At 46.3% G+C, this 14,143-nt stretch overlaps 1 protein-coding gene across 1 annotated transcript in view; it reads left to right on the forward strand.

The window, feature by feature from the left end:
• Positions 1-14,143, forward strand: part of MTFP1 (mitochondrial fission process 1) — a 44,178-nt gene that overhangs the window by 14,425 nt on the left and 15,610 nt on the right. The window contains exon 2 of the mRNA XM_040352050.1: positions 5,813-5,940. Coding sequence (XP_040207984.1) covers positions 5,813-5,940 — 128 coding nt within the window. The remainder of the gene's footprint in view (positions 1-5,812; positions 5,941-14,143) is intronic.

The following is a 14,143-nucleotide window of genomic DNA, read 5'->3' on the forward strand; positions in this document are numbered from 1 at the left end:
TGAGTCCACTGTACCCTCTGATCGGCTCCCGCTGTGTGTAATCAGTGGGAGTGAGCCGCCGGCAGGTACGCACTTGCGCCTCCTACCAGGAAGCACAGGATCGTGTATGTATGTGTGTGTAAAATATATATATATATATATATATATATATATATATATATATATATATATACACACACCTCAACATTTCAAGTCCTGAGCTACTAGCCAGGCCTTAAGAGTTACTCGCCACAAGTTGCCCCACCCAACCTGCCCCTTGTAAATGATCATATTTTATTCAGATCATACATGGTCGTCTAATGTTAATTGGACCCTGGGCAAGCATTTCTGTGCCCACTGTAGAAACACTACAGGAGAGGGTCAGAAAAACTTTAGACATACTACAGGAAAGGACCAGAGAGACTGCAGACATGGCAAGGAGAGGGTCAGAGAGACTGCAGACATGGCAAGGAGAGGGTCAGAGAGACTGCAGGCATGGCAGGGAGAGGGTCAGAGAGACTGCAGGCATGGTAGGGAGAGGGTCAGAGAGACTGCAGGCATGGCAGGGAGAGGGTCAGAGAGATGGCAGGGAGAGGGTCAGAGAGACTGCAGGCAGGGAGAGGGTCAGAGAGACTGCAGGCATGGCAGAGAGATGGTCAGAGAGACTGCAGGCATGGCAGGGAGATGGTCAGAGAGACTGCAGGCATGGCAGGGAGAGGGTCAGAGAGACTGCAGGCATGGCAGGGAGAGGGTCAGAGAGACTGCAGGCATGGGGTACAGGTACTGTGGATGGTGTGGTGATGAATGGCTCCCCCATCCCTCCACATTTCTGTAGAGGGGGAGATGTTGCAGATCAGTGTACACAGCTCTAGGACCTGGGAGAGCATGTCTTCCCTCTACACTTGTTCAGTGTGATCCCTGACCCCTCCCCCTGCTCTGAGTGCCGGACTCCTCTGCTCACTTTCTCCCCAGGATCCTCACTCAAATTGTCAGCAGTGTCCAGATCCAGACAGCACACAGGTCCCCCCATACTCACAGCCAGTCATCTCAGAAGTGTCTGAGAGCAGACAGCATGTCCTCTCCTGTTCCCTTCCATTGTCAGCAGGTCGGAAGTCGGGAAGGAGGAAGTTACATCTTCATCCTCTGAATGCCGGGTCCTCCAAGCACCTGAATGGTTGTTGGGACGCTAGCAACCAATCATTTTAACAGGTGGGACTTGGGAGACAACAGGAGAAAGCCAGTAGTTCCACTTGATTGGGCACCTTTTCTGCTACTCGCAACCAGTTAAAATGTACTCGCCAAATGCGAGCAGGCGAGTACAAATTTTGAGGGATATATATATATATATATATACACACACACATATACATACACACACACTGTGTTTGATTCTGCACACAAAGGCCGCCCCCAAGCAGTAAAACTGCTATAGGGTGGTCGGCAAGTGGTTAAGGGCTTGTTCACATGAAGTGTGGTGAGGGAATGCACAAAAACTAGTCACAAAGGTTTTAGATATGTTGTCTGTTTACATATTTTTGTGTACAATTAAAATAAAACAATTTATTTGTATAATGCAAAAGATAATGTTACACTGATTAACCTCTTGACCACTGGGCACTTAAACCCCCTTCCTAACCAGATACATTTTCAGCTTTCGGTGCTCTCACAATTTGAATGACAATTACTCAGTTATACACCACTGTAGTCATTATTTTCACACAAATAGAGCTTTCTTTTGGTGGTATTTAATCACCGTTGGGTTTTTTATTTTTTGCGCTATAAAAGAAAAAAGACTGAAAATTCTGTAAAAAAAAAAAAAAAAATGAATTCTTGTTTCTGTTCTAAAATTTTGAAAATTTAGTTATTTTTCTTCATAAATTTTGGCCAAAATGTATACTGCTGCATATCTTTGGTAAAAAAAAAAGTACAAATTGGTGCATATTATTTGGTCTTTGTGAAAGTTATAGCGTCCACAAGCTATGGTGCCAATATCTGAAAATTAATCACACCTGAAGTACTGACATTTCTTGAGACCCTAACATGCCAGAAAAGTACAAATACCCCCCAAATGACCCCTTTTTGGAAAGAAGACATTCCAAGGTATTTAGAAAAAGGCATGGTGAGTTTTTTGAAGTTGTCATATTTTCCCCCACAATTCTTTGCAAAATCAAGTCTTTTTTTTTTTTTTTTTTAATTGTCATATTAGCAGGTTATTTCTCACACACAGCATATGCATACCACAAATTACACTCCAAAACACATTCTGCTATTCCTCCCGAGTATGACGATACCACGTGTGAGACTTTTACACAGCGTGGCCACATACAGAGGCCCAACATGCAGGGAGCACCTTCAGGCGTTCCTCTCCTACATGTAAAAATCATAATTTATTTGCTAGAAAATTACATAGAACCCCAAAACATATATATATATATATATATATATATATATATATATATATATATATATATATATATATATACTTGTTTAGTAAAGACCCTAGAGAATACAATGGCGGTCATTTTAAAACGTTATCTTGCACGGTATTTGCGCAGCAATATTTCGAACGCGTTTTAAAAAAAACAAAAACAGTTTTGTGCTTAACAGTTTTTTACTGTCTTTAAAAAATAAATAAAACATCCCTTGTGACCGTAATAGGCAGTGATAGTTACTCTTTATAGAGAGATCTGAGGTCTATAAGACCCCCCAAATCCCACCTTTGCACTTAAAAGCATTTTAAAACGCCAAGTTTGACAGTTTTGAATGCTCACATTTATTATTTTTTTTTGCGCCTTTTAGTCTTCAGTAAACCGGAGGCGATGTCATGACTGTACGTGCAGTACCCTGTTTTGCCTGAGGTGGGGATCGCTGAAGCCAAATGGCGCCGTTCGGAAATGCACAGAAAGGAGTCATTCCGAGGTGTGCTGAGGTGTACTTGGGCCTTTCCGACCATTTCCGAGGCTCTCTGGCGCGCCCCCCCCCCCCCCCACACCTCTGGCCGCATGCGGTATTGCATGCCATTGAAGTCAATGCGGAACAAATTATTTTCATTTCCATTGACTTCAATGGGGAAACTCGCTTTGATATGCAAGTACTTTGGATTATGAGCATTCTCCTGGATTTCCATTCTGTGACCTGTATATTAACCCCATCACCTCTGCCTTCCTCTGTATGACCTGTACAGTATATTAATAATGCACAGTATCTAGTACAACAATATCAAGCTTTGTGTTTTATGCACTTTGTGGCTAAAAAATTAGATCACCTTGGGGTGTCTACTCTTCAAAAAGATTATTTTGGGCGTTTTATTACCTTCTTGGCATTTTTATGTGCTATATTTCATTAAAAAAAAAGCCTGGTACACTTGGGCCAAATATCGGCCATTTCAACAGAAACCAGTCGACATTCCTGCATGTGTATTAGGGAACCGGGTAGTGAAGCTGCAACGCTTCACTTCCCGATTCCCTCACCGAGGATGGCGGCGGGGGAAGCCGAGAGAGAAGTGATTGCTCAGCCTCGGCTGCCAACATTGTGGGCGTGCTGGACAGGTAAGTGTCCATTTTTGAAAAGTCAGCGGCTGCGGTATTTGTAAATGCTGGCGTTTAGAAAAAAAATTAAAATTCGGATGGACCTCTGCTTTAAATAGTATAACATAAACAGCCATGGGGTTATTAAATATCCCAAAATAAAGCTCTGTCTCAAATCCCCGTTCTTCAGCTCTGTGACCCGATCACGGGACATCGAGCCCAGGGAGTCGGGGAGCTCGCGAGTGCGCCGCCGGTGGCAAATTAAAGGGGATGTATATATACGCCCATTTGCGCAGCCGTGGCATTCTGTCGATGTAAAAACTCATGCGGCAAGTGGTTAAAGCCAACCTCTGCCCTTCACACTTTCGGAATAAACCCACTCTTTCAAAGAATACATAAGCAGAAATTGTACTATATTGTTTTAACTAATGTAATGGTTTTAAGAAATGTTTTGTGAATTACACACCAAGGACCCATTTGAATTGTTGGCTGTAGTTCTGGAACCATGCCTTGGCTGCTACAGTACTGCGTCCTTTTTAAAGACCATGTTTTGTAAGTATGAGGTGTGAAATCACTCCTGACCCTGGATATAGGGAAAATAAAGGTCTCTGAAATGGCACTACTCCCTGCCAGCTGCAGGAACCAAAAATACAAGTTAAAAGAGGCCTATATATATATTTTTTTTATTTTTTTTTTAAATCTAAGAGGAAAAGAATTCTAATGCTAGCAGTTTTTGAAAATGTTCCCTTTCCCTCTTTCCTATTCTGCCTAGCCGGTGTATATAAAAAAATGTGAAGGAGGGGGGAAAGGAAATGTTTTAAGTTCTCTCTCTGGGGCCACTGTACTTTACTTAAATTTAGGCTTAGAAACACAAGAACATTTAAAGCGGATGTGCCACGGGAACAAAATATTAAAAGACAGCAGCTACAAATACTGCAGCTGCTGACTTTTAATATTAGGACACTTACCTGTCCTGGAGTCCAGCGCCGATCGCAGCAGAGCACGAGCGATCGCTCGTCACTCTGCTGCTCCCCCCGCCATCCACGCTGAGGGAACCAGGAAGTGAAGCGCTGCGGCTTCACTGCCCGGTTCCCTACGGCGCATGCGCGAGTCGCGCTGCGCCCGCCGATTGGCTCACACGCTGTGTGCTGGGAGCCGAGTGTTCCCAGCACACAACGGGCGACAGACGGGATGTGACGGAATGCCCGTCTTTCGCCCGTAGCGTGTGGCCGGAAGTGGGTGCAAATACCTGTCTTTAGACAGGTGTCTGCACCCCCCTCCCCCCTGAAAGGTGTCAAATGTGACACCGGAGGGGGGGAGGGTTCCGATCAGCGGGACTCCACTTTAGGGTGGAGGACCGCTTTAAAAGCATCAGACAGACAATATAAGCTCTTTACCGTACCTTTCTAAACATGTTTATATTTTTATATTTGTTGCCACCGTTGTTTATTCATTTATTGGAGATTATTCTTTGATGGTTTATTCTACAGTGGGTATAGAAAAGAATCACCCCCTTTTTAAAATCACATTTTGTTGCTTTGCAGCCTGAAATGAAGACAGGAGAAACACGTGAATGTCCTTGCTTGGCCTATTCAGAGCCTAGACTTAAATCCCTTCGAAAATCTGTGGAATGACTTGGAAGGCTGCAGTCTACAAATGGTCACATAACATTTAACTGAACTTGAGTAGTTCTGCAAAGAAGAGTGGGCAAATATTGCAAAGTCTAGATGTGCAAAGTTAGTAGAGACATATCCCAATGGATTAAAGAAGGCTGTAATTAAAGTAAAAAAAAAAGGTGCTTCAACAAAATACTGACACAAGGGTATCCTTATTTACAACTCAGTGATTTTTTTTTTTTAGAAGGTTTTATTTTTTTTTTATTTTTTTTTCTGTCACGTTGGTGTGTTATCTTTCACTTGCATGTTATACGTTGCACTAATAAATACAGCTGATTTAAAAAAAAAAAACGTGTCTGTCTTCATTCATTTTAGTCTGCAAAGCTACAGAATGTGATTATTTTACAGGGGGTGATTATTTTCTATACCCACTATACTCTTGTTTTGTAATAGAAACTGTTGGACACACATTGTTTTGTGTATATACAATGTTAATGTTATGCAAACAAAATGACTAGCCCTTCCTAAAATCAAAGCCCTTGTGGAAGAGAGGAGAGAAACGAAATGAAAATACACAGAGGGACTATAGTCACGTGTTGACTAGATAGACATAATTCTATCATAGCATATCTATAACAGTAGTTTTCAGTGATAGTGTTTGAAGATGATATTTGTCTCTTTCTTTTTTAGGCTATGCCAATGAAGTTGGAGAGTCATTTCGTGCCTTGGTACCTAAAGCCCTAGTTTGGGCTACCTATGGTGTGGCAACAGCCTATGTTACTGCAGATGCTGCAGATAAAGGACGTAAAGCAGCAGAGGTATCCACAGTTTTACAGCATTAAAAATTTAAAATCACAATAGCAACTCTTCTGTTATGAGATAGTATTGTTTCCTGTTTCTGTCAATTGTAGCTGAAAATCAAGCTGCCCTACTGTCTTCTTTAGATAATTCATGGTGATTTGGGAATCCTTTGTCATGTGTTAAATGATTCTTAATCGTATATTAAAGTGATTGTAAACCTTTACAGACCACTTTAACCTACAGGTAAGCCTACATTAAGGCTTACCTGTAGGTGCAACAAATATCTCCTAAACCTACACGGTTTAGGAGATATTTGCAGAAAGAACTGCACCGCATGCGCGCCGTAGACAACGGCGCAAGGGCACTCAGTGTGCCGTTAGTGAAGGCGATCGTGCTGTCACTGACGGCTCCAGCCAATCACAGCGCCGAAGCCGCGATACCCGGAAGTCACTCGGGTGTCATGGCGGAGGAGAGGAAAGAGAGTCGCTTTGGGGGCTTCGATCTCAGGTTTCATCCAGCAAATGTTTTAATTGGCTACAGAGCCAGAAAGGGCACATTTTGCAGCTCATCCTCGGCTCTACTACAGAAGACGTACTCTGTCGATTAGAATATGTAATGTGTCTTTTGGCACTGCACTCTGCTGAAGGTGCTTGCATTGGTACTTAAATGCACCGTGTTGGATAGGCCACAGTGTGCTTTGCAGGTCCAGGGCCATGGTGCATACCCATCTGGTGGAACCCTGTCCCTGAAAATCTCTTGTGCCTGCCAAGGGAATGAAGACTATCAGGAGTCTCAAGCTCCTTGGATCTTTGCCTGTGGGGGGTGCTGCCAGGCCTTTAATGGACCTTATCTCAGCGAGTAGGTTTTTGTTCTTGCTTACAGGGAGCCTGTTTGGTGCATACAGTACTGGTTTGCTCTAAGTAGTCAGTCTGCTTGGTTCTGACCACAATACTAATGATTGCACAGCTGGTGGTGGAAAGAGTAGCTGCACCAGTGTTTAAAATGGACACTTGAACAGCTTTTTCAATGGCTGTGTGGGCTCTGGGCCCTTCTACTCCTGCATTAGTCTCCTCTCTTGGGGCTATACTGCACGTGTGTACCATCTTTCTTTTTTGTACATCACGGGACACAGAGCTGGATACTAATAACTATATGGGTTATAGGCCTACCTTCAGGTGATGGACACTGGCACACCCAAGACAGGAAGTCCCCTTCCCCTATATAACCCCTCCCATACTGGGAGTAACTCAGTTTTTTTACCAGTGTCTAAGGTGTTGGTCATGGTTAGCTTGTGCTATCAAGAGCTTCGCTGGAGGATCCTTTTTTTGGGTAAAGCAAGCTTGTAACCGCATCCATCCAAAGTGCCATTGAGGCCAAAGTGGATGGTACCCAGGCCTCGGTAAAGAAGAGCAAGGTTTTGCCTGTAATGCCTCTCTTCGGAGGGCTGGATCCTGGTTTTCCAGTACCTTGGTTATACCAAAGGTTTTTCTGGCAGGATGCGGTACAAGTCCAGGGGAGTGAAAACCCTGTCCAGGATCCTGGTCTCTGAAGGTTTAATTACTTAACCTGCCGTGATGGATGAAGATTGGGTCTGTCTGAGTTTTCAGCATAATCCTGCGACGTGAGAGGTAAGTGAAGGTTCCTGAGGAACTTTGTTCACTCAGGAAACCTTTTAAGCTGATGGTGTCGTGCCTGTGCTACCACTAGAGGGTGTGAGCATACCTGGTTTACTTGTCTCCTCTACATCCACTCTGTGTGCTGAGGGGGTCTGTCTGCAGCCGCCTTGGTGGCCGGGTTGTTCACAAGCCACTGCTGGTATAGAGTTCTGGGAGTTCCCATAGCAACGGAAGCCTACCCACGCTCCAGGCCACTCGCGGCCGCCCTGCTCTAAGTGGTGTGCGCATGCGCTGAAATGATGTCTTGCATAGACAAGCATTTCAGGAAGGGGAAGAAAGGGGCGTGGCTTAGCGCCATAGACGTTGCGTGCCCCAGCGTCTACATTGCTGGGCTCGGCGCAGGACAGCCCTACCCTTATAAATCTGTTTTTAATATAATCTGGCTGTTGGAGGGACACAGAGCGTTGGGAGCAGGCTAAGCTGGTGTATACAGGCATTCCCAAAAGATACATCTTGCTCAGCATCAGGCTGAACTTTAATAGCAGCTCTTTTTAGCTGGACTATAGCTCAGCAGTTGATGCATGTTTGTTTGTAAAGTACCTCTGCTTTTGTGCTCAGGACTATTCCTCCCAAGAGTACTGGGGCTAAACTTCCAAAGAAGCCTCTAAGGGTATCGCTGTCAGGCTCTGAGGATCTGGTCATGCTTCCACAGTACCATCCTCCCCTGATAAAACCGATATGGATGCCCAGGGTGAGCCATCAGGGCTGTCAGGTGCTGTAGCCGCCCATGTCCCACCTGGTCCTGTGTATGTTGCTGAGGAGATTTTTGCCTCAGCCCTGGGAGGGTTAGAGGAGAGATTGACTGCATTGATCGCATCTTCTTTCCAGTCTTTGTTAAAGACCTCTTTTTCTTTAGCGGGTGCTGTAGCTCAACCTGCAGGTCCTCAGGGTTATCCCTGCTCAAGTGCAGGATTTAGCCGAGCTGCTGAGGGCGTTGTGTTTTTCGGCTGACGCCATTAAGGATTCTATTCATCAGGCCTCGTGTCTTTCGCTTCTGTTGCATATGCGCAGAATCCTGTGGTTGAAAAATTGGTCAGCCGAGGTGCCCTGTAATAAGCTCTTAGCTGGGTTTCCCTTTCACGGGGAACGGTTGTTCAGGGAGGATTTGGACAAATATATCCAAAAAATTTCAAATGGGAAGAGTTCCCTTTTACCAGTTAAAAGAAGCAGTAGGCGCCCTTATTTTAAACAGTCTTCCTCTCCAGTGCTGGGGTCACCAGCCTCTAGGCAGTCTTGACGGCCTCTGCCATCAGGTGCTAGAAGAGAGACTCAAAGTCAAGCCCAGGGGCACAAGAAACCCTGGGGGCGGAAACCAACTAAACCAAGCCCCAAGGCCTCTTTTTGAAGGGGCGCCCCCATTCGATCGAGTGGGGGGAAGGCTTCGGCAATTCTCAGCAACCTGGCAGGAAGAAATCCATCTTTACTGCATCTCTAGGTTACAGACTGGAGTTCACAGTTCACAATGGCCCGGATTCACAGACACTGGCGCATATTTATGCCGCCGTAGCGTATCTCCTTTACGCTCGGCCGACGCAGCGCAGAGAGGCAAGCACTGAATTCACAAAGCACTTTCTCCCAAATCTGCGCTGGGTTTCTCAGGCGTAAGTCGGAGTAAGTGGAAGTGGATGTGAGCCATGCTAATGAGGCGTGACCCCATGCAAATGATGGGCCGAGCGCCAGACGGATACGTATCGCCAACTGTGCATGTGCCGCCCCGTGGGCGCATCTCATTGTGCATGCTCACAATCACGTCGGAACAACTGCCTGAGATACATCGGATCACTGCCTACGGCGTGAACGTAACCTACGCCTAGTCATATTCACGTTCTACGTAAAATACGTTGGCTTGTGTTCCCTGCTGCACCCCTTTGCACCCCTTTTACGCCGGACGTATGACTCTATGTGCACTGCATCGGACGGACGTTCGTTCGTGAATCGGCGTATCTCCCTTATTTGCGTATGTGAATAGAAAATCAATGGGAGCGCCAAATACGTCCAGCATAAATATGCGCTCACTCTACGCCGGCGTAGGCAAGTTACGTCGGTCGGATGAAGCCTATTTTCAGGCATATCTTGGCTTTGTGGGCACGGCGCACAGATACGACGGCGCATATTTGCACTTACGCGGCGTATCTCGAGATACGTCGGCGCAAGTGCTTTGTGAATCCGGGCCAATATTTTTATTTCTGGCACTAGGTTCCCGCAGAGGAACACGGTTTGGGTTTTTATTCAAATCTCTTCACAGTTCCAAAGCCAAATGGAGATGTCAGACCAATCCTAGATCTCAAGGGTCTGAACCAATTCTTAAATGTCTGCTCCTTTCGCATGGAGACAATCCGGTCGGTTTTCCCCTTCAGGGGGGAAAACTACTAGCGTCAATAGACATCAAAGACGCAAATCTGCATGTGCCCATCTTTCCCGCTCACCAGAAACTTATGCGATTTGGAGTTGGAACAGCACCACTATCAGTTAGTAGCCTTGCCCTTCAGTCTATCCACTGCACCCAGAGTGTTTACCAAAGTTCTGGCCCCGCTTATGGCCAGGCTAAGAGCTCAGGGTGTAACAATAATGGCGTACTTGGACGATCTGCAGCTAGTGGATTAATCAGTAGCTTGCTTGAACCAGGGCATACTCGGTACAGTCAGGTATCTGGAGTCCTTAGGTTGGATTCTCAATCTGGAGAAATCGGCCCTGTGTCCAGTAAAAAGGCTGGAGTACTTGTGTCTAGAGATAGATACAGACCAGAGGAAGGTATTTTTGCCCCCGGCAAAGATCACCTCTATAAAAGAACTGTTCCAGGTGGTCAGGGCGAAGAGGTATCCCTCCATTCGCCTTTGCATGAAGTTGTTGGAAGATGGTGGCTTAATTCGAAGCTGTTCCATATGCCCAATTCCATTCAAGACTGTTGCAAAACAGTATCCTATCCGCCTGGAACAAGAAGATTCAGGCTCTGGAATTTCCGATGTGTTTGTCCTCAAGACTGCGTCAAACCCTCTCTTGGTGGTTGGTGCCCAGAAATCTGCAGAAGGGGAAATCCTTTCTCCCAGTTACCTGGAAAGTGGTGACAACAGACGCCAGCATTCTGGGTTGGAGCAGTCCTAGGAAAGATGACTGTCCAGGGCAGGTGGTCAGTACTCGAGAAGGCATTGCCCATCAACATCCTGGAAATTCAGGCAGCTCACCTAGCCCTAAGGGCCCGGACTCTCGAGTTGCAGGATTGTCCTGTCAGAATTCAATCCGACAATTCCACTGCAGTGGCTTATATCAATCACCAATGGGGCACCAAAAATCACGCTGCCCAGAACGAGGTAAACCAAATCCTGGCCTGGGCAGAGAAGCATGTTCCTTGCATATCTGCTGTCTTTATCCCAGGAATAGAGAATTGGCAGGCGGTCTTCTTGAGGAGTCAGTAGTTGGTTCCGGGGGATTGGTCTCTTCACCCCAACATCTTTCTGACCATATGTCAAAGATGGGGGACCCCGGACATAGATCTGATGGCGTCCAGATTCAACAAGAAAGTGAACAACTTTGTATCTCGGACAAGGGACCCACTCGCATACGGGTCTGATGCGCTGGTAACTCCTTGGGATCAGTTTTCACTAATTTATGTGTTCCCCGGATTCAGCTTTTGCCACGGCTTCTTCACAGAATCAGGGTGGAAGGGAAGCCGGTGATTCTTGTAGCTCCGGCATGGCCCAGAAGGTCCTGGTGCACAGAAATCGTGAGGATGTCCATGAGGGACCCATGAACCCTTCCACTTTGTCCAGAACTACTCCACCTTTCCTTAACGATTTGGCTATTGAATCCCACATTCTAAGGAATCGGTTGCTTTCTGGGTCAGTAGGGTCTACCCTGATTAATGCAAGGAAGCCGGCTTCCAGAGTCATATATTATAGAATCTGGAAGGCTTATGTGTCTTGGTGCAAAACCAAGGTTTGGCATCCTCGTAAGTATGTCATAGGTAGAATTCTGGCCTTTTTACTAGGGTTGTCCCGATACGGAGTACAAGTACCGATACTTTTTTTCAAGTACTCGCCGATACCGAATACCGATACTTGTTTTTAATGTGACAGTGTTGGTATTTTTTATTTATTTTTTACACAATTTTTTATAATTTTTTTTAGGGGGGGGGGGGGGGTTGTAGTGGATTGTCAGTGTGTTTTTTATTTGTTTGTTTTTTATTATTTACATTTTATTTTTTTAATTATTTATTGCAATTTTTTTTTAATCAGCCCTGTTGGTCTTAACAGACCTCTGACATCTCCCCTTTAAGACAGAGAAAGGGACTAAGGACACAGATTCCCCGGTCCCTTTCTCTGCAGCCTCAGCTGAAATTAATGGACAGAAGCTCCTCTCCATTCATAAACTGAAGCATCGTAAACACAGGTTACGATGCTCAGTTATGTGAATGGACAGAGTCAGTAATCACTGACTATGTCCATTCGGAAAAGGTAGGAGCCGGATTTAGCGGCTCCTACCTCCGCTCTCCTTCCTGACAAATTGAGGGGGGAGAGCGGCACGGAGGGGGGGAGAAGACGGCTCGGAGGGAGAGCACAGCACGGAGGGGGACAGAAGACGGCACGGGGGAGAGAAGATGGCACGGGGAGAGCACAGCACGGAGTTGGACAGAAGATGGCACGGGGAGCACAGCACGGAGTTGGACAGAAGACGGCAGGGGGAAGAGAAGATGGCACGGGGGGAGAGAAGATGGCACGGGGGGAGCACAGCACAGATTTGGACAGAAGACGTCAGGGGGAAGAGAAGATGGCACAGGGGGAGCACAGCACAGAGGGGGACAGAAGACGGCACGGGGGAGAGCACAGCACAGAGGGGGACAGAAGACGGCACGGGGGGAGAGAAGATGGCACCGAGGGGGGTAGAAGACAGCAGGGGGGGAGCACAGCACGGAGGGGGACGAGAAGGCGGCACGGGGGACGAGAAGGCGGCACGGGGGACGAGAAGGCGGCACGGGGGACGAGAAGGCGGCACGGGGGACGAGAAGGCAGCACGGGGGACGAAAAGGCAGCACGGGGGACGAAAAGACAGCACGGGGGGAGAAGACAACACTGAGAAGACTTGTAACTCCCCCCACCACCCGATACCTGTCTGCCCAGGTATCGGGTGAAGCATCGGAGCATTTCCCCCGAGTACAAGTACTCGGGGAAATGCTCGGTACCGGTACTGATACCAATACTAGTATCGGTATCGGGACATCCCTACTTTTTACAATTGGGTGTGGAAATGAAGCTGGCCTTGAGCACTATCAAGGGTCAGGTCTCGCCTTGTCAGTATTGTTTCAAAGACCGCTGGCTACACATTCTTCGGTTCGGGCCTTTATACAGGGGGTAGCTTGGATCAATCCACCAGTTGGGGGACCTTTGTGTCCATGGGACTTAAATTTGGTTCTGTCTGCACTGCAAAAACAGCCTTTTGAGCCTATATACGCCATATTACCTTAGTTCTTCTGACTAGGAAATAGATTTTTCTGGTAGCTATATCATCTGCTAGAAGAGTGTCAGAGTTGGCTGCTCTTTCTTGTAAAGAGCCATATATGATTGTCTATAAGGATAAGGTGGTACTTCCTCCTCATCCGGCCTTTCTGCCTAAGGTGGTGTCAGGTTTTCATTTGAACCAAGATGTGGTTCTCCCTTCATTTTTTCCAGAACCTAGTTCTGCAGAAGAAAAGTCATTACATTGTTTGGATGTAGTGAGAGCAGTTAACCGGTTAAGACCTGGACCAATATGTAGGTTAAGGACCTTGCCCCTTTTTGCAATTTGGCACTGCATTGCTTTAACTGACAATTGCGCAGTCGTGCGACGTGGCTCCCAAACAAAATTAATGTCCTTTTTTTTCCCCCACAAATAGAGCTTTCTTTTCGTGGTATTTGATCACCTCCTGCAGTTTTTATTTTTTGCACTATAGTTTTATGGCATTTTTATTAATAATTATTTTTTTTACTACTAATGGCGGCGATCAGCATTTTTTTTTATGACTGCGACATTATGGCGGACACATTTTTGGGACCATTGTCATTTTCACAGCGAAAAGTGCTATAAAAATGCACTGATTACTGTGAAAATGACAATGGCAGTGAAGGGGTTAACCACTAGGGGGCGCTGTAGGGGTTAAGTGTGACCTCATGTGTTTCTAACTGTAGGGGGGCGGGGCTGGACGTGTGACGTCAGTGATCGTCGTTCCCTATATCAGGGAACAGGCAATCACTGACATTGCCACAGAAAAGAACAGGGAAGGTTTGTTTACACTCACCTCTCCCCATTCTTCAGCTCCTGTGACCCGATCGTGGGACACCCACGACGATCGGGTCCACGGTTACGGAGATACGTCCATGTGCCCAGCCATGCCATTCTACCGACGTATATGGTCGTGCGGCGGTCCTTAAGTGGTTAAAGTCTATTTGAAGGCTACTGCTCAGATCCAGAAGACGGATTTTTTGTTTGTGTTGCCAGAATGGCCCAGGAAAGGGCAGGCAGCATCGAAGTCTACTGTTTCCAAGTGGATTTGGCAAGTTCTTGTTCAGGCTTA

This window comes from Rana temporaria, chromosome 1 (genome assembly GCF_905171775.1).
Source record: "Rana temporaria chromosome 1, aRanTem1.1, whole genome shotgun sequence".
In the NCBI taxonomy this organism is placed as follows: Eukaryota; Metazoa; Chordata; class Amphibia; order Anura; family Ranidae; genus Rana; species Rana temporaria.